We start from the raw sequence: 24,910 nt of genomic DNA, 5'->3' as shown, positions 1-24,910 counted from the left end.
TATTTTTTTAATGTGATTATAGTTCTTCTTACTGTTTCTTGCGTGCTTTGATTAAGCAGCATGTGAGTGTACTTTGTTGTTTATTGTTGTGATTGTTTGTGAATAACCGCTATTGTATATCCTTACATGAGCGTCACACCGATTTAAGGGTGTATTAAATGAAAAAGGTTATCTTCTTGTTGCTTACCGTTGGCGTTTCCTATCTGCGAATGTTTTAATAAAAAACACCATGAAAGATGTTTAAGAGGACTGACTGTGTGTGTGAGAGAGAGAGAGAGAGAGAGAGAGAGAGAGAGAGAGAGAGAGAGAGAGAGAGAGAGAGAGAGAGAGAGAGCGCGAGAGAGCGCGAGCGAGAGAGAGAGAGAGAGAGAGAGAGAGAGAGAGAGAGAGAGAGAGAGAGAGAGAGAGAGAGCGAGAGAGCGCGAGAGAGCGCGAGCGTGAGCGTCCGTGCTCAAAGTGTTGGATTGTAACAAGCGTCCGTGCTCAAAGTGTTGGATTGTAACAAGCGTAGATGATGCTGGGCGCTCTAATAGTTCATCCAAATAGCAACATATAAATGGTAACGTATGATTTTCTGCCCCCACCCCTTAAAACACACAGCTTAGAGGTTGTGTCTTAATTGGCTTCCTCAGAAATTTTCCCCACGCCACGCCACTGGTAAGTATGGGTCCTTTATACTTCTAGTATTAGACATGATTGGATAGATGAGAAGGTAATAAGTGACGCAACAGTTGAGTCTTCCCGGCAGAACTTACGCTAAAGCTTTAATTTCTTATTGAGAGGTTTAGGTGTTGATATCTTATTCTGAAAAAAAGGTTGATGTCACCATTATGATGATCAGTATTTGCTTTATTTGGGCTCTTATTTGGGCTCTTGACCCTTGACTTTTTAACATTAGTGTTTATTTTGTTGCTTTAACTGTGTGTTTCTGATACATGTTTGTTATGGCAAAAATGCAGGAGAAAATTTCATCAGAGGATGTTGGTCACATATTGGTGATGATGTCAAATGTCTGAGTGCATTAATGTTTTAATTCACATGATTTATAGTAGCCTTCGGATATTGTATCATCAGTATTATCTGGTTTTCTAACAACTAATATCAAATTATTTAATCAGAGATTACACTCTAGGATCTGTGAATTAAGCCACTAAATGATGATTATACCATCACTAAAAATTTACATATCTGAGCAGAGTTTCTCTTGTAATCGTTTTTTTACATAGCAAACATGTATCATAGACACACAGTTATATCAGCCAGAGAAAAACTAATGTTTTAAAGTGAAGAGGCCAACTAAAGCAAACACTAATCACCATAATGGTGACATCAAACGTTTATTATTTTCAATAAAACATCAACGTCTATACCTCTGTTCATTCTCAATAAGAAATTTAGTATGAAAGAAATGAAGTCTGGATTGTAATAAGTGACGATGCAGAGATCTTGAGAGATCTGTTTGTGTTTAATGTTCTGATTTAAAGGGTTGTGTGGGTCACCATTTTGTTGAAGAGTAGAGCCTGAGCTTCAGTCCAGGATGGGCAACAAAACATTGGTGTTACGCTGCATGTTGCTTTATTTAACAGGCAATAACTGTGTAGTTGCTGATCCAGTGACATATAGTTAGATTAATTCATGCATGTAATTAACTGCAAGAGATTCCCAGTGAATTCTCAGTGAATGTGAGACAGTGAATGTTTGTTAGTAATAATTCAGGAAATACCTGTAAAAAAAAACAGTGTTTTTTGCACTTCATTTAAATTAGGATATTTTACTTTAATTTTAAGTTTTGTGTTTGGCAGCTGTAGCTGACAGTCAATGACAGTAAAATTATTATTTTATTTTTTTTATTTCAGTGTAGATAAGGCTCAGTTTTGGGGTTTCTGATTTACTTAAGGCTGAGAATTGGTACCAACACTAAAACCTATTCAGGCCCAGTGCAGACCCAGTTATGGGTCAGTAATTGGCTGAGACTCTGGCCAGTTATGGCTCATGTTTGGCCCTTGTCTTTAATCCAGATCTGGGCCACTCCAGGGCCGTCATTCTTTGCGGCATGTGGGCTGAGGGAAAAGGGGCTGTGAGGATGGAGCTGAGCCAGAAAAACATTGCTATGTGGATGCATCTAAGATCATATTACAGAAATCTCTGGTGTCTAATAGATTTTCTCTTTAAATTCTAGGAGGAGCTCAATACAGCACTGAAGTCCTTACAAGAGAAACTTCAACACAATGAAAACATTAAAGAAGAGTTTGAGAAAACAGTTCAACACATCAAGGTGAGGATTGATTCTTTTGGCATAAGTACAAGTTTGATTAGAACAACTGAATTGATTTGTCGGACATAATTACATGGTCCTTTATTGACTGAAACAGCCGTTTGTGTATAAAGATGATCAAGCACAGTACGCCTGGTTATTCAGCCGTTGGCAGGACTAATGCTCAAGCACTTATCCCATTGGCTAGCGCTCACCTTCCATATTTTAATTTTAGCTAATTAGTTTGGGAAAATGCAGACAATGTGATTAATATTCATGAGCGCAACAAACTTTCAGCGCAACAGAGCTGCTGACATTGGCTGCGTTCCAGTCAAAAATTGTCATGCCCTTCACTCGCTAACTTACCCTCCCTGGTGGGTAAATTAAACGCAATATGCGTTGACGTCACAATCATGTTGCATTGTGGTATATGGAGCTGCCTGAAGTGTACATATGAAGTAGACTCGCTCCCTCTGTCAAAATCGAAGGAGCGAGCATTGAAGGTCTGTCCATATAAACTTCCCTCGCACTTCAAAATGGTGGCAGGGTTTCCTCCGAGGGGAAGTGCTTAGAGAAGTTTGCAAGTGCATGTCTAAAAGTTGACAGGAACGCAGCCCAAATGCTTCTACCTGATGATTCATTGATAATGTGTATTTTCACCCTAAAAACACAGAACATCTACTACTACAGAACTAGAACTTCAGAAAGTTAAAGTTGTATTTAACTAACCCACATTTTCCCACTCACTCTTCATGCTGCTCCAGAATCAGTTGCGTCTTTGAGATGATTGAAGTGAATGTGATTTGATTTCAGTCTCAAGCTGAGCACACAGAGCGTCAGATTAAACAGCAGTTTGAGAAGCTTCATCAGTTCCTCAGAGATGAAGAAGAAGCTACAATCACTGCACTGAGGGAGGAAGAGGAGCAGAAGAAGCAGATGATGAAGGAGAAGCTGGAGGAGATGAACACACACATCTCAGATCTTTCACACACTATCAAAGACATGGAGGAGATGATGAAAGCCAGTGACATCTGCTTTCTGAAGGTCTGATTTCACATCATTGATTGATTGATTGATGATTGATTGATTGATGATTGATTTATTGAGTTCTTGATGATAAGTGGTGTGTTTGTTCTGCAGGAGTTTCCAGTCTCAATGGAAAGGTGAGTGATCTGCTGGTCTCTCTGGTTCTGATCCAAAGCCACTGCAGTTCTGACTCCTGAATGTTCTTCTAGAGTCCAGATCTCACAGCCGGATCCACAGATGGCTTCTGGAGCTTTGATTCATGTGTCACGAATCTTGGGCAACCTCGCGTTCAGAGTCTGGAAGAAGATGCAGGACATCGTCCAAAACAGTGAGTCTGGAGAAGATCTGTGCAGTTACACACTGCAAATCATGCATCGGGTTTTCATGACACTAAAGTACTAGATTATTTCAGTTTGTAGTAAGTGAAGTTCATTCTAGTTCTGGCATATAATGAATATTAACTCTTTTTTTGAGAATGTTTATCTTTTCTTTATCTACTCAAGTCCAGAACAAACTCAACATAGTAAAAGTGAAAAGATACTTGAGGCTTCATTTGTGATTCTTCAGTCTGAAACATTGAAGCACAAATATAATATTGTGAACTCAAGCACTTAAATATGTATTTCAAGATCCTCAAAGAGTTTACATTGTGTTACTAGAGGAACTATTGACAGTCTCTCAAGTTAATGAAGAAAATTATTAATTTTATAATCTCCTCAGAAAGGGTACGGGTACAAGGGTACATATATTATGGGTACAATTATTTTCTTCTACTTTTGTAACTTAGTTTGTAAAAAGTTAAGAATATTTTGTATTCCAAAAGTTACTACATGTATGTTTTTAAGATTGTTCTCAAGACTATTTGAAAAGAATGTTCATAAAATCATAGTTATATTATAAAATATATTGTCCAGATATACCGTGAGCAGGATAGTTCAATCAGCAGTCATTATATCCCTTTATGGTCAATATATTAAATGGTTTGAATATATAAAAATATATATATGAAATAATACTGTCATGAACTGCTCCGAGACACAAGGGTTGAGGATCGAAATGCAGTTTAAATGAAGGCCAATCCAAAAACATAGTCCAAAAAGAGGAGATAGGTCAAAACACAGGGTAAACAGTCCAAACAATAACAGGGTCAAAGGCAAACACAAAGAAATCCAAGAATAACAGGCAGAAGATAAAAAAAACAGGTTACAGGAAACAAGGAGAATTGCAGTATGACATTAGACAAGACTTCACAAAGAATGACTGAGATAACCAGGCTTATATAGGGTGAGATAACAAGGCTAATGGGACACAGCTGAGGAAAATCATGGATGATGAGACCGAACAGTGAGTACTTGGAAATGTAGTCCTTGATTGAGTAGCAATAGTCTGGGGTAGAGCATCCTCTTGTGACTATTGAGGGCACTCCAACTGCTGATCGGGAAAAATAAATTGGGTTAATCCTCAACTCTGGACCGTGAGATCCACTTTCCTGCAGAGTTTAGCTCCAACCCTAACCCCAACACACTTGAACAAGCTAATCAAGGTCTTCATGATTACTTCAACGTTACAGGTTCACAACAAAATCCCCAGTGTTAAATCAACACTGCTCAAGTACATATTGTCCCAATCTAAAGAGTGTTAAAAGTTAAAACTTTATACACTAAAGAGTGTATAAAGTTAATGAGATAATTAAGTGATTAATTAAGAGATGATTGAGCATTAGTGATGAACACCTGTTGTTAACAAGCAGAATCACTGAAGGAAAGAGAAACACAAGAACTACAACTGTGCTTAACTACAAACGTGCATACCTATGGACTACACACGTGATGTGCATGTGCATGCCGTCTGCGTTTTCGTGGGTTTGCATTTTTGAAGTTTGCGCAAAGATAATAATGTTAAGGCTTGCACCTTGGAACCTATTTTAAGGTTTGCGTTCTCGATCCACCAGGCACTGTTTTGTGCGGATGAGGGGGCCGGAGTGTGTTGAGGGTTTTCTGTTCGAACGGTGTCTTGTAAGCAGCCCCTTAGTTAATAACTAATGATCTTTGCAACGGAAGTGAATCAATCAATCAAAACTAACTTTAGCTGGACAATAACTTTATTCTAGAGCTGCTGTAAAGCCAAAACAATCTCTGTTACTTTAATTTCCTATTATCACTGTAAAGCTGCTTTGAAATAATCTATATTGTTAAAAGCGCTATATAAATTAAGGTGATTTGACACACACACACACTCACTCACACACACACACACACACACACACACCGTGAACACACACTCGGAGTAGTGGCAGTGCGGCGCCCGCGGACCGATTGGAAGTTAAAGTGCCTTGTTCAAGTGATAGAGGAAGAGAGTGCTGTTCATTCACTCTGATTTAAAAGTATCTAAAACTTAGATAATGAACATGATAAGATGATGCTGAACAGAATTTTTACAGATACAGTTTTTCATCTCAACAGCTCTGATTGCTTGTTTGTGATTTTAACTTGATGAGACACAAATATTTGAATCACACATTTAATGTTCGTCGCTGATCCCATTAATAAACACTGATAATAAAAATGAATGTGACACTAAAAACACTGACAGTGATAAGAGGAAAATGTCTGATGTGTTTGATCAATAGGATGAGGGTCATAATTTATAATAATCTGTGTTCGGTTCACTCTTGATCATTATATGAACATTAGAATAAAATAACCTGTTGATTGTGTCTCATCAGCTCCTGTGATTCTGGATCCAAAAACTGCAAATCCATTCCTCGTCCTGTCTAATGATCTGACCAGTGTGAGATGGAGCGAGAACAAACAACCTCTTCCTGATAATCCAGAGAGATTTGACTGGTATCACTGTGTTCTGGGTTCAGAGGGTTTTAACTCAGGAACACACTCCTGGGATGTAGAGGTCAAAGAGAGTGAATGGTGGAGTCTTGGAGTAACTACAGCATCAAACCAGAGGAAGAAACGAGTTTTCTTTAACACTGATGTCTGGTGTGGGCGGTACGGTCTGATTGGGTCTGGTTTTCGTGTTGAACAGGATCTTGATTGTGTGAGAGTTGACCTGGACTATGACAGAGGAACGGTGTCATTCTCTGATCCTGTAACTAACACACATCTACACACATTCACAACCACCTTCACTGACACACTCTTTCCCTTCTTCTGTTGTTCTTCCTCTCTGAAGATCTTACCTGTCAAAGTTACACCTGTAGGTCTGGACTGAGTTTCTTTCTTCTTTTACACTCATCATGTTTCCAATATTTATGTGTGTAAATATTCTCAGAAATGCTCTTAAAGGGATTGTTCATTCAAAAATGAAAATTCTTTCATCATTTACCCTCATGTTGATCCAATCCAGTATGAGTTTCTTTCTTCTGTTGAACATAAAAAAAGATATTTTGCATCTCCTCTCCTCTGGATGTGAGGAACAGATAGAGGAAAGAACAGGATGTCTGACGGAGAGCAAGGTGACGGTGGCGGGGAATTGTCCGGAAGGAGCAGAGGGACGAGAGCGGCAGGAAGTGTGGGCGTGGGTCTCTCCTTTTTTGCTCCTCCCATTTACATACTGGCTCCGCCCTGAAGCCACGCCCACCAGAGTCATTCCAGTATCGTTCTGTGGTTTGTTCCCTCTTCCTGTCTGTTATTTCTAAACTCTGTATCCACTGGCTGAGCTCTGATGCCTCGTCTCTGATTTTTACAAGTTTATTTTAGATTTTTTGTGTCTCCTTCAGCGTCTATCCCCTCCGAACTTCTTCAAACAAGTACTCTTCTTTTTCAGTCCTAATTTCCACGTCTCTGCCATAGGGTCCTTGCTGTAGCGTTTAGCCATCCGCCATGATTTTTTTAATCCAAATTCAAATGATGGGTTCAGCCTGTTGTGTCATTTCATTGGTGTTACATATACACTATATTGCCAGAAGTATTGGGACACCCCTCCAAATCATTGAATTCAAGTGTTCCAATCACTTCCATGGCCACATTTGTATAAAATCAAGTACCTAGGCATGCAGACGCTTCTACAAACATTTGTGAAAGAATGGGTCACTCTCTGGAGCTCAGTGAATTCAAGTGTGGTACTGTGATAGGTTGCCACTTGTGCAGTAAGTCCATTCATGAAATTTCCTCACTACTAAATATTCCACGGTCAAGTGTTAGTGGTATTATAACAAAGTGGAAGCAATCAGGAACAACAGCAACTCAGCCACAAAGTGGTAGACCACGTAAAATCACAAAGCGGGGTCAGTGCATGCTGAGGTGCACAGTCTGCAGAAGTCGCCAACTTTCTGCAGAGTCAATAGCTACAGACCTCCAAACTTCATGTGGCCTTCAGATTAGCTCAAGAACAGTGCTTAGAGAGCTTCACTGAATAGATTTCTATGGCTGAGCAGCTGCATCCAAGCCTTACATCACCAAGTGCAATGCAAAGCGTGGGATGCAGTGGTGTAAAGCATGCCGCCACTGGACTCTAGAGCAGTGGAGACGTGTTCTCTGGAGTGACGAATCACGCTTCTCTGTCTGGCAATCCGATGGAAGAGTCTGGGTTTGGCGGTTGCCAGGAGAACGGTACTTGCCTGACTGCATTGTGCCAAGTGTAAAGTTTGGTGGAGGGGGATTATCGTTTGGGGTTGTTTTTCAGGGGTTGGGCTTGACCCCTTAATTACAGTGAAAGGAACTCTTAATGCTTCAGCATACAAAGACATGTTGGACAATTGTATGCTCCCAACTCTGTGGGAACAGTTTAGGGATGGCCCCTTTCCTGTTCCAACATGACTGCGCAACAGTGCACAAAGCAAGGTCCATAAAGACATGGATGAGCGAGTTTGGTCTGGTGGAACTTGACTCGCCTGCACAGAGTCCTGAACTCAACCCGACAGAACACCTTTGGGATGAATTAGAGCGGAGACTGCGAGCCAGGCCTACTCATCCAACATCAGTGCCTGACTTCACAAATGCACTTCTAGAAGAAAGGTAAAACATTACCACACTCCTAAACCTAAAGACTTCCCTGAAGAGTTGAAGCTGTTATAGCTGCAAAGGGTGGGCCAACTCCATATTAAAACCTATAGATTAAGAATGGGATGTCATTAAAGTCCATGTGCATGTAAAAGGCAGATGTCCCCAAAACTTTTGGCAATATAGTGTATGTTCAGTTTGGTTTTGTTTGTACTGTTTTATCCCTGTTTTGCCTGCCTGTGTTCTCTAGTTAGTTTCCTTGGTTGTTAATTAGCTCCACACACCTGTTTCTGTTGAGTTGATTACCTTCCCAGTGTATTTGAGTCCTCAGTTTCCTTTGTTTCATTGTCCGGTATCATCTTATGTGGTTGTGTGTTAGTTTGCTCCTCGATCTGCTTTATGTTAATTTGTGGAATAATAAAGATGTGTTTGTTTGGATTTTCCTGCTTTGTGCGATTATTATGACCGCCGCTAGCGTAGCTAGCGAAAGCGGTCATATAGGGATTGTCAAAGTTTTTTTTTTTCCCGTCAATCTACTGAATTTTCCGTCAACGATACCAGGGACACCGAAACACCGGGGAACATGAAATTTGGTGGGCATGTAGCCCCACTAGACTTTTACGGAAAAATTTTGTTTGGTCCCCGGGGGCCACTCCCCCCCCGCGCTGGGCCCCCTCAAACCCAAAAAATGCAGTTTTTCCTAAATAACTACCTGAACCGTGGCACCGAGGATGAAGAAATTTGCAAAGTATGTTGGTCTTAAGGGCCCACATCAACCTAGCCCATAATCGATTGTCAAAGTTTTTTAGTTTTTTTTTCCCGTCAATCTACTGAATTTTCCGTCAACGATACCAGGGACACCGAAACACCGGGGAACAAAATTGCAGTTTTTCCTAAATAACTACTTGAACCGTGGAACCGAGGATGAAGACATTTTTATAGTATGTTGGTCTTAAGGGCCCACATCAACCTAGCCCATAATCACTCATTTGTGATTTGCGCCCCTCCCATAAAAAATGAAAATGCAATATTATTCTGCTTTAATCGCCCCTATCTTCAGTGGAGATGTTCAGAACTGCACCATATTTCATGTGTATGATTAACTTGACATCCTCTGGGAGTATGCTAAGTTTCGTAGAATTTCATCCATGGGGGGGTATAAAATAAATTAATTTATGTGCACATTTAGTGACTGTACACTCATCGGCCTGTAGATGGTGGTGTTGAGCGAAGGGTTGCTGGTTTAGGATGATAAAAGTGCTGACCACGACACTTGAGAATGATCACCGACACCTGTCATCATCCAATCACAGCTTTTTTTAATCACTGTTTTGAGACAAATCATTGTTTGATTTGCGAACATCCTCTGCCGTCTGGTCGCTTCCGCTTCAAGCCGGACTCGTCTCGCGCTAACGGTAATTTCCTTTCACTGTCCACGTTTTGATTTCGGCTAATCAATTTTGGCGAATGCAAACAACGTGATTATTGTTCATGAGTCTAACATCCAGCCACGCAAGAAAACATGTAATCTACCTGAGGGAATAATATGCTCAAAAAACATTTCTGATTATTATGAATGTTTTAAAGCTTTTAGAAAGTACATAGAAAGCTTTTGTAACATTATCTTAACTGTCACTTTTGATTAATGTAATGCATCCTTGCTGAATAAAAGTAGGCAATTACTTTCTTTATTTTTTTTCCCCCAAAAAATAATCTTACTAACCCCAAACTTTTGAACTGTAAGCCTAGTGTATAATGTTAAAAAAGCTTTCTATTTTAGATAAATGCTGTTATTTTGAACTATGGTTTGTTTGTAATGTGACTTGTTTCATGTATGACATTAAAATTATTTTTAGAATTAAATACATAAATAGGTTAAGCAATACAAATGTGTTTATGTCTGATAACCTTTTAAACACAAACTTAACTGCAGACACTGAAATGACGTACACTGTGTGATACAGTACAAATATTTTGAGTGTCCCTCATTTTCCTATAAATAACCACGATTGTCCCGCATTTTCCTTTTCTGAAGTTGCCAACCCTAACTGTCACACACACACATGCAGGAATACAAACAAACGCAAGCATGCACACACACTGACATCCACACGCACAGACACACACCCATACACACACAAATCCACATGCACAGACACACACACAAACACACACGCGCACACACATGTACGCACGCATACATACACGCACAGACACACACATACACAAACACACACACATACACACACACACACAGACAGACATGCACATACTACTACTTTTTTTAGGTATATACATAAACACGCAATACAGCCAAATTGCTCCACGTCATTTATTTTTGTGTAAAGCCAGTGCAGGCCTGAGCGGCGGTCATATTTTGTACCGCTATGCGGTACATCTAGTTACAGCCACCGTGTGACAATTGGGTTAGTTTTAATATTTTTACCCAGGTGCTGGTTGTATATAAATAACCCAGAAATGTTAAGTTTTTTAGCCAGCATTTTTTTTTTGTGATGTTTAAATAGAAAGTGATTATGTTAAAAAGTGATTGTTATTATATTAAAAAGTGATAATAATGATTATAAATGATTCACACATTGATAAATAAATAAACATTATATAAAAATAAACATATAATTTAAAAAAAATAGTAAAACTTACTAAATAAGTACAGTACTATAACAGTACGTAATGATGAATATATTTACCAAATAATATTTAGACATATTAATAATATGAATTTTTCACAGTATAAATTGGGTCTTTATACACAAAACTAAATGTCTTTTAAATTTTAGGATGGGGGTCCGTCGCAAGAGAATAACCATGTTTGGCGTCTAAAAGATTGAAAACTCCTGTTAAACTGTCAGCAACATCCATAAATTATCATTTAAAAAAATGACTGTGGTGTCCTCTGTCAACTTTATGATGACGTTGCTCAGCTGGGCAGCGACACTTGTGTGTGAAGAGAGTGAACAGCATAGGGCCGAGTACAGAGCCTTGAGGTGCGCCTGTGTTCATTACAAGGGTGCTGGAGGAGTGTTTTCTGATCATGTTGGGATCTGCCATGAGGAAACTCAGTATCCCGTTACACAGTGCAGGAGGTTATGCAGCTTGGTTATTAGTTTTGAGGGCATGATGGTGTTAAATGCCAAACTGTAATAAATAATCAGGCACAACTGTCCTTATTTTCCAAATGGGTTAGAATTTAGTGAATAGTAAATGAAATAGCATCTGTGATGGATTTTTTAATTAATCAACTAACATTTGTTTTTCTTGCAGGAACGACATTCACATGCTTTTAAATGTTTCCAAACTCTTTGGAGAAAACTTGTGACTTTGAGTGTGTGTGTGTAAATAACAATTAGGGAAAATGAAACTAGACAGATCGATGACTAGTTCTCAAACCTTGTGATAAGTAATCACAAAAACAGAGTTTGCTTGTGCCAGTGACAGAGGAAAATGTTTGGGGCTTTTGAACCAATTGAACCAATCATATTGAAGGTGACATGTTGGTCTTATTTGTTTTCTCGATTCTATAAAAACTGTTGTATCCGTGTTTTCTGGTGGGATTCTCAATGGAATTTGTCTGAGATCCTCCGGCCTTGCTTCTTGGGAGAGATTTTGAGAGATCCAGGGGACGTCGATTTGTAGACGAGACCCAGATAGACTAAACGTCGACAGTAGACGTTCGGGGACGTTGATTTGTAGACGAGACCCAGATAGTTAGGTTTAGGGAAAAATCTACCACACATCCTATGTGGATGTATTTGTGCTGTACATAACCTGCAGTGAGTCAAAGGATTCTGGTTTGGTGCTCAGGATGTGTTTCTTAATAAAACAATTCATGAGAGCCGGTGCGAGAGCCGCTGGTCTGCAGTCATTAAGACAAGAGACTCTGGCTTTCTGTGAACAGGGATGTTGTGGTGGACTTTAAGGAGAAAAGGAACTAGTCAGTGTGAGGGGAAAGATTGAGGAAACAAACTCACATGATCAGAACAGACTTCTTATATCTCCTGTCTGTCATACTGACTTTGTCTCGGCAAAAGCAATATAGAATCTGGGATCAGTGAAGAACAAAGAGGAAAAACTTTGTGATTCTCTTGGTTATTAATTTTTGAGACCTTGATTCAGAAAGTAAAAGTAAATTGTTTTTTTTTATTGTTTTTTTGTTTTTTTTATTGTTGGAGCTCAAACAGAAAATGGCTTCACTATCTGAAGATGATTTTTCTTGTCGCATGTGTAATGAAATCTTCAAGGCTCCTGTTCTTTTATCATGTAGCCACAGTTTCTGTAAAGAGTGTCTTCAACAGTTCTGGAGAACCAAGGAAACTCAGGAGTGTCCTGTCTGCAGGAGAAGATCCTCAAGAGATGATCCTCCATGTAATCTTGTGTTAAAAAACTTGTGTGAGTCGTTCCTGAAGGAGAGAAATGAGAGGCGTTCATCAGGGTCTGAGAAGATCTGCAGTTTACACAGTGAGAAACTCAAACTCTTCAGTCTGGAGGACAAACAGCCTGTGTGTTTAGTGTGCAGAGATTCACAGAAACACGTCAATCACACATTCAGACCCATCGGTGAAGTGGTTTCATCATATAAGGTAAGACGGATTTAAAGATGAGGATAAACACTTGTTTAAGCTTATGTATTAAATTAAGATCAAATTAAAGAAATATCTGGTGTCTTATAGATTTTCTCTTTAAATTTCAGGAGGAGCTCAATACAGCACTGAAGTCCTTACAAGAGAAACTTCAACACAATAAAAACATTAAAGAAAAGTTCACAAGAAAGAAAACCGTTCAGCACATCAAGGTGAGGACTGATTCTTTTGACATATTTACAAATTTGATTAGAACAACTGAATTGATGTGTCTGACATGTTCCGTTACTGACTGAAACACACACACACACACACACACACACACACACACACACACACACACACACACACAACCGTTTGTGTATCAAGATGATCAAGTGCAGTGTCAGCTGGTTATTCAACAGTGGGCGGGACTAATGCTTCAGCCCTAATCCCATTGGCTAGCGCTCACCTTCCACATTTTCATTTTATCTAATTAGTTTGGGTGAATGCATTACTTCAAGGAGCTCATTGTTTCTGCACTAAATTATTACATTGTTTAAATTAAAATTTTTGCTAACTGCGATTTTGTATATGTACATTTCTGAAAGACATGATTACTCTAAATTGTAATGTGGCATTTCTGTAAAGCTGCTTTGAAACAATGTTTATTGTGAAAAGCGCTATATAAATAAATGTGGATTCAGTTGAATTGAATGCAGATAATATGATTCATATTCATGAGCGCAACAAACTTTTAGCACAACAGACAACGAGCTGCTGACATTATGCTTCTACCTGATGATTTGATTGAAAATGTGTATTTTCACCCTACAGACACAAAACATCTACTACTACAGTACTAGTACTTCAGAAAGTTAAAGTTGTACTTAACTAACCCACATTTCCCCACTCACTCTTCATGCTGCTCCAGAATAAGTTGTGTGTTTTAGATGATTGAAGTGAATGTGATTTGATTTCAGTCTCAAGCTGAGCACACAGAGCGTCAGATTAAACAGCAGTTTGAGAAGCTTCATCAGTTCCTCAGAGATGAAGAAGAAGCTACAATCACTGCACTGAGGGAGGAAGAGGAGCAGAAGAAGCAGATGATGAAGAAGAAGCTGAAGGAGATGGATAGACACATCTCAGATCTTTCACACACAATCAAAGACATGAAGGAGATGATGAAAGCCAATGACGTCTGCTTTCTGAAGGTCTGATTTCACATCATTGATTGATTGATTGATGATTGATTTATTGAGTTCTTGATGATAAGTGGTGTGTTTGTTCTGCAGGAGTTTCCAGGCTCAATGGAAAGGTGAGTGATCTGCTGGTGTCTCTGGTCTCTCTGGTTCTGATCCAAAGCCACTGCAGTTCTGACTCCTGAATGTTCTTCTAGAGTCCAGATCTTACAGCCGGATCCACAGATGGCTTCTGGAGCTTTGATTCATGTGTCACAATACTTGGGCAACCTCGCGTTCAGAGTCTGGAAGAAGATGCAGGGCATCGTCCAAAACAGTGAGTCTGGAGAAGATCTGTGCTGTTACACACTGGAAATCACACATGGCTGGGCAGGTTTTTCATGACATGTTTTTCAAAGAAGAATGTTTCTTCTTTCTTCATCTCCTCAAGTCCAGAACAACCTTAACAGAGCAAATGTGAAAAGATACTTGAGGCTCCATTTGAGATTCTTGTGGTGTTGTGCTGATTGAACACGAACGACATATATACACAAAAACTTTTAATCTCAAAAGGTGAATACAGAAGATTACAGTTTAGCACTCACTTGGAAGAGTAAGCTAACTAAAGAAAACAGCCCATTTATAATAATATAGTCCCCTCTTGTGGCCATTATGTGAACTGCACTCCAATATAAAGTATTGTAGTAAGGATACCACATTTACTCCCCCCTCCCCCATTTTGATGGTAGGATATTACTAAATATACTAAAATACCCACCAGAAGTAACTTTACAATTTGAGAAATAAGAGGAAATTATTTTCCCAATAACATTTTAGAACAGAACAGTTTTTCAAGATGTAAGAATGCAATAGCTTCTCAGAAACATTCTGATAACTCATTACAGCTATGTTTTAAGCTATTTAACATAGTCCTGGAGATGAATAGGTGTGTGTCTTTCCCTTGTAGAACGACGCAACTGTGGTACAGCTGGTGTGTCTAACTTGTCAGGCGAGTAAAGCTCATCCTCAGCAACTGGCTCTGTTGTATTCTGGCTTGAAATTACTACTTTGGGTACTGTCTCTGTTTCAGTAGAAGAGGGAATCTCAGGCAGCTGGGACCCTTTGTCAGAGGGTACTGTTAACTGGGTGGAGTACTGAAACTTGTCCGTATGTCAAATTCGGATTTGATCAACATGCTGCTTCAGGATTTGTCCTCTTCCAACAGCTACTGTATAGGAAACTGGACCCGGGGAATTCACAATGACAGCAGGGATCCACTTGAGACCGTAACTGTAATTACGCAGTAATACGTCATCTCCAGTTGTGAAAAATCTCAAATGTGCATTTTTGTCATGAATCTCATGTTGTTTTTGCTGCACTTTACTGTCTGGCAAGAGAAGATCAAAAGTAGATATCTGATTCCTTGCCATAAACACCTAGGCTGGTGACACGCCTGTTGTAGCATAGCCTACAGGGTGATGCGTTAGTTAAACAATAATCGTGACAGTCTAGTTTCCAAGGTGTCCCCCTTCGCTTTCTTCATACCTTCTTTGAACGTTTGGACAGCTCGCTCTGCTAATCCATTAGAAGAAGGGTGGAAGGGTGCAGATCTCAAGTGACGAATCCCATTGTTTTTCATGAATTTTTCTAATTCTGTGCTTCTAAAGCAGGAGCCATTGTCAGAAACTAAGATCTGAGGTAATTCGAAAACACTGAAACTTTCTCAATGGTAGCTTGCAATGTTGATGAGTTCATGGGTTCTATCCACTTAGAATGTGATCTACAATCACCAAAAAAATCTTTTCCAAGAAGGGGCCTGCATAATCCACGTGAATACGTGACCAAGGGGTCTTTGCATCCATTCCCATGGATTCAGTGGTGCTACAGGAGACATTTTACTGTGCTTCATACATTTTTCACAAAGTTGGGACTCCTTCTCAACCTCCATATCCATCCCAGGCAGCCAAAAATAGGATCGAGCCAAGCCTTTCATTTTTGCCATCCCTGTGAGCGATTGTTGTAACAGTTTCAAAAGCATTGCCCGACCCTGACTGGGCATAATTAATCTGGCTCTCCAGAGTACACATCCATCACGCACACTTAATTCCAGTTTCCTTTTGTGGTAGGGGTTGAATTGTGGATCCACTTGAGTTGGCCATCCCCTCAGCACATAATTGCGAACTTGAGACAGTAGTGCATCTTTATTTGTCCAACTTTTGAGTTGCGAGGCACTGATTAGTTCGAACTCCAGCATGTCCAACATCAAAATTTGACATGACTTAGATTTTGTTCCACTTCCAAAAGGGGTAGTCTGCTTAAGGCGTCTGCCTTATATATACATCATTGTATATTCATAGGCACTCATCAGCAGAGCCCATCTTTGCACTCGAGGGGAACTCATCTGTGGAATGGGTTTCTTTTCTGCAAAGAGAAAATCAGGGGTTTATGGTCTGTGCAAATGGTAAATTTCCCATACAAATATTTGTGAAACTTTTGAACTCCAAAATTGATGGCTAAAGCTTCTTTATACAACTGGGAATTTCGTCGCTCAGCTGGTGTCAAGGTACGCAATGCGAAACCTAGAGGTTTCTCCATGTTATCTTTCATTTGATGTGAAAGCACAGCTCCCACGCCATAAGAAGAGGCATCACACGAGATAATTAGGTATTTCTCTGAAGAATAGTGTGCCAACACATGTGTGGATTGCAAGAGTTCTTTTGATTTCTGGAAAGCTTTGATTTGGAATTCACCCCAGACCCATTTAGTGTCTTTTCTTAACAGGCAGTGGAGGGGAGCTAGGTAAAATCTTGTTGTAGTAGTTCAGCAATCCTAAGTAGGCTTTCAATTCCATGTTATTAGTGGGACACGGAGCCTCCGTCAAAGCTTGCACCTTGTCTTTTAATGGGTGTAAACCCTGGGCATCAACAAGATGACCCTGTCACAAGCTAAGCTTGGTGACAAATAAGGAATTACATGGACTTGACACACATGTACACATCACTACCTCATTTTGCCAGCATTTACCATCTTTTAAATCATAATGGTGTTGTGTAATTGTTTTCTCTATTTGAAGTGAGTCTGATATATATTCCTTTTTTTAAAACTTCACAACCCAGTTAAATTTCAGTCAGAATTAACTTTTATTTCTTGTGAGAATTCCCCCCCAAACCTTTTGTTTTGGCTGTTAGCCATCCAGTCTCATGTTACACCATCAAAGGTCCACCTGGATCAAACAGGTTTTTGTAGCATTAGCATACCCCTAATTTGACTGAACCATATGTAGTTTTGTCTGGGGGAGGGGGAATAGGAGCTAAACAATTCTTTCCTTTTTTACATTTACATTTAGTCATTTAGCAGACGCTTTTGTCCAAAGCGACTTACAATTTAGACAACAATTTACAACAACTAAATAAAGCGAGTCATCGTGAAGAGGCAAAAACACCGCAAGAAGTGCTCAAAATACTAAGTTCAGGCATTGTTCAGAGTAGCATAAGCCCAATAAGGGAGGATTAAAGGAAAAGGAAAGAATATATATATATATATATATATTTTTACATTTACATTTATTCATTTAGCTGACGCTTTTATCCAAAGCGACTTACAATTGCTATATATATGTCAGAGGTCGCACGCCTCTGGAGCAACTAGGGGTTAAGTGTCTTGCTCAGGGACACATTGGTGTCTTACAGTGGATTCGAACCCGGGTCTCTCACACCAAAGGCATGTGTCTTATCCATTGCGCCACACCACCCCTATATATATATTTTATTATGAGTTTAAGTGCTCACGGAAGAGAAGGGTTTTCAGCTGTCTTTTGAATGTTGTCAGGCATTCTGCATTCCGGATGAGGGTGGGGAGAGCATTCCACCAGCATGGAACCGTGAATGAGAATGTTCTGGAAAGTGATTTTGTGGCTCTCTGTGATGGAACCACGAGCCGTCGCTCGCTGACCGTTCGTAGGGATGTAGACTCGTAGGAGTGAGTGAAAGTAGGAGGGAGCTGAGCCTGTGATAGATCTGTAAGCAAGCGTCAATGCCTTGAACTTGATGTGGGCAGCAAGTGGTAGCCAGTGCAGAGAGATTAACAGAGGAGTGACGTGGGCCCTTTTGGGCTCGTTGAAGATGAGACGAGCTGCAGCGTTCTGGATCATTTGTAGAGGTTTAGTTGCACATGATGGAAGTCCAGCCAGAAGAGCATTGCAGTAGTCAAGCCTAGAAATGACCAGGGCCTGGACGAGAAGTTGTGTTGCATGCTCAGTTAGGAAAGGCCTGATCTTCCTGATGTTGTGCAGTGCAAACCTGCATGATCGAGCTGTCTTTGAAATGTGGTCTGTGAAGGTCAGCTGGTCATCAAATATTACTCCAAGATTTCTGACCTACCTTGATGGGGTGATTGATGATGATTCTAGCTGGATAGTGAAATCGTGTTGTAGAGACGGATTGGCAGGGAGGACGAGAAGCTCAGTCTTTGCAGGTGATGTTCCTTCATCCATGCCGAGATGTCCGCCAGACAGCTTGAGATCCGTGGAGCTACTGTGGGATCATCTGGTTGAAATGAGAGGAAGAGCTGTGTGTCATCAGCATAGCAATGGTAAGAGAAACCATGTGGCTGTATGATGGGTCCCAGTGATGTGGTGTAAATGGAGAAGAGCAAGGGTCCAAGAACTGAACCCTGAGGAACCAGTTGATGTGCTCTGGATACCTCGCCTCTCCATGCGACCCTGAAGGACCTACCTGTGAGATAGGACTCAAACCAGTGGAGGAAAGTTCCTGTGATGCCCAGTGATGAGAGGGTGGACATAAGGATCTGAAGATTCACAGTGTCGAAGGCAGCAAACAGATCCAGGAGAATGAGAACTGAAGATCTAGAAGCAGTTTTTGCGATCCGCAGGGCTTCTGTGACCGACAGTATTGCAGTCTCGCTTGAGTGCCCTTTCTTGAAGCCGGACTGGTTGACATCCAGCTGGTTGTTCAGAGGCAAGAAGGATGTTACTTTTTTGTTGTTATTTTTTGTGTGTGGTTAAGTACCCATGGGTTTACACAGAGTTATTTGTGTATATGTTTAGTGTTTCATTATTTTTACTTTTGTGTATAATGTATTGTATGTTTGGTCCCTGCTTGTTCATTTGGTGCATGCCAAGGGTGGAGCTAGCCCTTATAAATAAGAAGCTATAGAGCTTATCAAGTCAGGTATTTTTGGTATGTGACCATGTAAATATAATTTGTTTTAATTATTTATTTAATTTGTCCCTTTTAGGCGCAACCCAGCATGTCGTAGCATGGCATCTAAGGTTTGCAAGTGCTTTTCATCAGTTACCCCTGTGACCTATTTGTCATCAAGATAGACTGCAACATGAGTTAATCCTTGCAGCAACCCTTCCATGGTCCTTTGAAATATCGCTGGCGCAGAAGCCACTCCAAATGGAAGACGATTGTATGTAAACATCCTCTTGTGGGTGTTAATGTTGAGATACTGCTTGGAGTTTTCACCCATTATAATCTGCTGGTAGACATGACTCATATCCAGCCTTGAAAAAGACGAGCACCCAGACAAGGTTGTGAAGAGGTCTTCCACACATGGAATGGTATATTGTTCCAAAGGCGAAGCCTGGTTTATAGTGAGTTTATAATCTCCTGATTATGTTTTCGTACAGCAGTCTGTTCATTGCCGCATCGATCTTAGACCGCATAGCAAAATGTACAGATATGTGATGATAAAACTTTGGCACCGCCCTAAGTTTAACATGTATTGTCGCTGTCATCCCCTTGAGAGTTCCTAATTCCTCCCTAAAACTTCCTCATGACATTCTTCCTCATGAATTGCAGTATTTCTTGCAATTTCGCTTGAAGCGTATCCTCATTTTCCTTTATTCTCACATTTTGGATTTCTTTTTGAGGTGCCCGAGGAGCGATAGGAGGTTAAAGTGCCTTGTTCAAGTAATAGAGGAAGAGAGTGCTGTTCATTCACTCTGATTTAAAAGTATTTAAAACAAATACACACACATTAAGACTCAGTTTAATGAACATCATCAGAATTTTTACAGATACAGTTTTTCATCTCAACAGCTCTGATTGTTTGTTTGTGATTTTAACTTGATGAGACACAAATATTTGAATCACACATTTAATGTTTGTCGCTGATCCCATCAATAAACACTGTTAATAAAAATGAGTGTGACACTAAAAACACTGACAGTGATCAGAGGAAAATGTCTGATGTGTTTGATCAATAGGACGAGGGTCATAATTTATAATAATCTGTGTTCGGTTCACTCTTGATCATTATATGAACATCAGAATAAAAGCACCTGTTGATTGTGTCTCCTCAGCTCCTGTGATTCTGGATCCAAACTCGGCTCATCCACGTCTTGTCCTGTCTGATGATCTGACCAGTGTGAGAGACAGCGGGAACAAACAAATTCTTCCTGATAATCCAGAGAGATTTGATGATTATTACTGTGTTCTGGGTTCAGAGGGTTTTAACTCAGGAACACACTCCTGGGATGTAGAGGTCAAAGAGAGTCCATACTGGAGTCTTGGAGTAACTACAGCATCAAACCAGAGGAAGGGAGCTGTTTTCTTTAACACTGATGTCTGGAGCGTGGAGTATGATCCGTATGGACTGTCGCATGGTTTTCGTGTTGAACAGAAGCTTGAGCGTGTGAGAGTTGATCTGGACTATGACAGAGGAACAGTGTCATTCTCTGATCCTGTAACTAACACACATCTACACACATTCACAACCACCTTCACTGACACACTCTTTCCATTCTTCTGGTGTTGGATTGACTCTCTGAGGATCTTACCGGTCAATTCTCAGTAAAAGTAACTCCTGTAAGTCTGGATTGACCTGCTTTCATCTTTTACAGTCTTCATGTTTCCAGTATTTGTATGTGTAAAACTTCTCAGAAATGCTCTTAAAGGGACTGTTCATTCAAAAATGAAAAATCGCAGTAGTGCTCATCACACATGTTCCTCTAATAGTGTTTATGAAGTTTGATTGGTGAATGTTTAGAGTGAGAATCCAGATGAAAAAGAAACTCAAATATTTTTAATAATAATAATTAATTAATAATAAATACTTTTTTTACATTTGTCTCATATGTTTTGATCACTATCATTCCCAGACTTCCATTTGTGTGATTAAAGAGTTTTCAAGTGTGGTAATAATAAAAAAACAAAAAGATGTGTCCAAACTTTTGCCTGTATGTTTCATTTAAGTATATTTCATATTTTCCACTTGCAGTAAGTGACAGACAGTGTCAGTCATGTTGAGCTGGTGCATCTCCTCTCCTCTGGATGTGAGGAACAGATAGAGGAAAGAACAGGATGTCTGACGGAGAGCAAGGTGACGGTGGCGGGGAATTGTCCGGAAGTAGCAGAGGGACGTTAAGCAAACAGTCGCTTTGAGTGAGGGGCGGCAGGAAGTGTGGGCGTCGGTCTCTCCTCTTTTGCTCCTCCCATTTACATACTGGCTCCGCCCTGAAGCCACGCCCACCAGAGTCATTCCAGTATCGTTCTGTGGTTTGTTCCCTCTTCCTGTCTGTTATTTCTAAACTCTGTATCCACTGGCTGAGCTCTGATGCCTCGTCTCTGATTTTTACAAGTTTATTTTTGTTTTTTCTCGTCATCTTCGGCGTCTGTCCCCTCCAAACTTCTTCAAACAAGTACTCTTCCTTTTCAGTCCTAATTCCCACGTCTCTGCCGCGGGTCCTCGCTGTAGCGTTTAGCCGTCTGCCATGATGCCAGTGCTGAACGCTGACCGTTTGCAACTGTTTATTCATGGATGTCTCATCATCTTTTTGAGGTTTTGCACGTGAAATGTTGGGTAATTGCCTGTCTCGTGTCTGAATGCATTTGAGTCCGTTTAAGGGTGTGTTTTGGTGAGATCCACCTGTTAACGGGACAGAACGGTCAACAGATTGACCCGATATGATTCGGGTCGTGTTTAAGACTGAACGCAGGCGACGATGAGGTGGTAAACTAGCAGACAGACCCGTCAGACCCACCGTACGGAAGAGCGGAGCGGGCCGGAGGTTAACCATGCGATGCTTCCCACAGTCCTCGCTAGTTTCATCCATGCTGGAGTCTGGAGGAAGAGCAGAGATCAACATTTTCAACCCCACAAAATCCATGTTCAACAGATTCAAATTATTTAGATTAAAATAAATAGGGGTTCTCCTTCACGCTAAAAACACCATTATTTGTATTATTATATTTATATATTTTTACCCCAAATGATGGGTTCGGGCTGTTGGGTTATTTCATTGGTGTTACATGTATGTTTAGTGTGGTTTTGTTTTCACTGTGTTTTATCCCTGTTTTGCCTGCCTGTGTTCCCTAGTTAGTTTCCTTGATTGTTAATTGGTTCCGCACACCTGTTTCTGTTCAGTTGATCACCTTCCCGGTGTATTTGAGTTCTCAGTTTCCTTTGTTTCATTGTCCGGTATTGTCTTTGATTTATGTGGTTGTGTGTTAGTTTGCTCCTGCGATCTTACTTTGTAGAATAATAAATATTGATTGTTTAGATTCTCCTGCATTGTGTGTTTATTACAGCCGCAGCATGACAATTGGGTTATTTTAATATTTTTACCCAGGTGCTGGTTGTATATAAATAACCCTAAAAATGGTTGTTTTTAACTCAGCATTTTTTAGAGTGATGTTTAGACAAAAAGTTAAATAAATAATAAAAACTAATATTATAATAAAGGAGTTACACATTGTTAAATAAATAAACAAAAATAAATAAAATAAATAATTAGACTAAAATAAACAAATTGTAAAACTTACAAAATAAATAAGTACAGTACTATAACAATATGTAATGATGAATATATTTACCAAAAAAAATATTGAGACAATAATATTAATTTCACAGTATAAATTGATTCTTGAGACACGTATGTCTTTTAAATTTTAGGATGGGGGGGTCCGTCACACGAGGATGATCATGTTTGGCATCTAAAATATTGAAAACTCCTGGGTCAAACAGTTAGCAACATCCATAAACTATCATTTAAAAATAGATTTGTAATTAAATAAATGTATATTTATCTATTGATTAACAAAGAAGGAAAGGACTTTTCTTAGATTGATTTTAGTTTATAAAAAGCACCATGGTATTTCAATGTTTTTTTGGGAATATGGTACCATGTTAAAACCATTTTTAGACTCTGAAGGTAATAATGTAAAAAACAATGATACATAAATATGGTAACCACACAGTACTGTGGTATATATTAAAGTAAACATAGTATTACCATGCACTTTTAGTAAAGTGGTGTGACATTTCTGAATGAAAATGTTCTGGAAGCAACATCATCAATGATGACAAGAATAAAGCAGGCTCAAACAGTAAACAGAGAGAGACAGCAATAGATGAGAATGAAATCAAGAGAGAAATAGTTTAGTTTAGAAAGAGAAGCTGAATGAGAAACATCTACCTGATGATGATGAGGTCAGATTTACACACACAGATCAGCATGAAGAGCTACTTACAGTCTGATGGCTTCATCTCTTATCAAACACACTCAGCATCGGTTGCCATGGAGTCCTGCAAGACCAATCAGCATCTCTCAATCTCCCTTCTCTCTCTGTCTCTCTTTCATGTCGTGCCCTTCACCAGCATGAAGCATGTGCAGCTCGCCTCTCTGTCTGTCCATAAATTATGAAACAGACGGCAGGACAGAAGCTCTGACCAACACAGTGAACTCACACAAAATCCACGATTACTGACTGACATCCACATTACACATTATCTCAGTCAAGAAACAGATTAAAGACAACAGATAAAATTAAATACAGTCACTGCCCAATATTTTCTTTACATTTATTATTTTTTATTGTATTTTATTCCCAACATTCATACACTCATTTGTTTTTATTTTATTTAAATTTTTTTACTATTTTAATCTTCCTTGATTTGACAATCTTCATTCATCCATACCTGCAAGGGAGATACTTTCAATTACCAGCTAAGTGGTGACTCACTCAGTGACTTTCTCTGATACTTTTGGCTAACCTGATTCATTCCTTGTGTTTGCACATTTCAATAAAGAACTTTTGAATCTGCTGTCCCATCTTCTGATAGTGACAGACGACCAGAACTAAATCAAAATGGACTCAGCTGGAGTTTTTCCTGAACCTGAGTCTTCTCTCGGCACAATATATCAAAATGGCAGGAAAATAGATGAGTATGTGGAGGAATTCCTGCAGTACTGTTACCTGAGGGTGTGGGATGATCGTATCCTTATCAACTGCTTCCAAGATGGATTAGATGACAATGTCTGCATGCAAACTGTTGCGAACGAAAAACTGATGTGTGACACAATTTTTGGACCTCGTACTGTGGCGGTGTGGTGCATCATATACAGTTGAATCTTTGGTTTCATCATTTTGAGAAAACAGTGTGCTCCCTTGTCTCCGCCCATCCAGAGTCTCTAGCCGCCATGGCCGCCTCGCAAGAGTATCCAACTATTCCCCGATCCAGGAAAGCAACATCTCCAGCCTTTCCCCTGGCCTGGAAGGCTGTGTCCAACAGTGCAGGTTTTACATAGAAATTAGCGGACCCTCACCTCATGTCTGTTAGGGTGGCCCTGAGAAATCACTCCACTCTTCGGGCGCCACGTCCAGAGTCCGTTCTAGAAAAAGAGATTCAAAAGTCTGTTCCATAAAAAGAGATTCCAGATTCCGTTCCAGAGAAGGAAAATCCAGAATATTCCACATCCTCCAGACTCGAACCTCGGTATTAACTGCCGCTTCCGTGGGGCCACTTTAGATCAGGCTAGAAGAAAGGCAAAGTGGAGTTCTCCCTGGCGACCTTCTGCACACAGGTAAGCAACAGCCCCATATGCTCAGAGGCATCACTGAAAACGTGACTCTCCCGGCATACATCTGATTTATCCATATAAGAAAAGTT

General features: G+C 39.9%; 1 protein-coding gene and 1 pseudogene across 5 annotated transcripts in view; one reads left to right on the top strand and one right to left on the bottom strand.

Annotated features, from left to right (window-relative positions):
* The window catches only part of LOC307171296, a 30,394-nt pseudogene extending 9,458 nt beyond the window's left edge, over positions 1 to 20,936 (top strand). The window contains exons 2-11 of the transcript XR_013824065.1: positions 2,180 to 2,275; positions 3,068 to 3,298; positions 3,395 to 3,417; positions 3,490 to 3,608; positions 6,006 to 6,490; positions 12,417 to 12,833; positions 12,944 to 13,045; positions 13,796 to 14,026; positions 14,131 to 14,330; positions 20,322 to 20,936. The product of XR_013824065.1 is annotated as an uncharacterized misc_RNA (transcript). The remainder of the gene's footprint in view (positions 1 to 2,179; positions 2,276 to 3,067; positions 3,299 to 3,394; positions 3,418 to 3,489; positions 3,609 to 6,005; positions 6,491 to 12,416; positions 12,834 to 12,943; positions 13,046 to 13,795; positions 14,027 to 14,130; positions 14,331 to 20,321) is intronic.
* Positions 20,937 to 20,953: 17 nt separating this feature from the next.
* On the bottom strand, positions 20,954 to 23,588 carry LOC307164760 (uncharacterized protein). Of its 4 annotated transcripts, XM_079881829.1 has the most exons (3): positions 23,491 to 23,588; positions 21,989 to 22,081; positions 20,954 to 21,886 (listed from the first exon to the last, which is right to left on the bottom strand). In XM_079881829.1, exons 1-3 carry the CDS (start codon positions 23,504 to 23,506, stop codon positions 21,255 to 21,257), a joined length of 741 nt encoding a protein of 246 aa, XP_079737955.1. In that variant the 5' UTR covers positions 23,507 to 23,588; the 3' UTR covers positions 20,954 to 21,254. The 4 variants fall into 4 exon arrangements, 2 of the variants coding, with proteins under 2 accessions (XP_079737955.1, XP_079737954.1); XR_013822336.1 differs by having other exon boundaries at positions 20,954 to 22,081; positions 23,436 to 23,511; XR_013822337.1 differs by lacking the exon at positions 23,491 to 23,588 and adding an exon at positions 22,225 to 22,444 and having other exon boundaries at positions 20,954 to 22,081.
* Positions 23,589 to 24,910: the final 1,322 nt, after the last annotated feature.

This window comes from Squalius cephalus, assembly GCF_949319135.1.
Source record: "Squalius cephalus genome assembly, chromosome: 1".
In the NCBI taxonomy this organism is placed as follows: domain Eukaryota; kingdom Metazoa; phylum Chordata; class Actinopteri; order Cypriniformes; family Leuciscidae; genus Squalius; species Squalius cephalus.
This window is presented reverse-complemented; position numbering and strand designations above follow the sequence as displayed.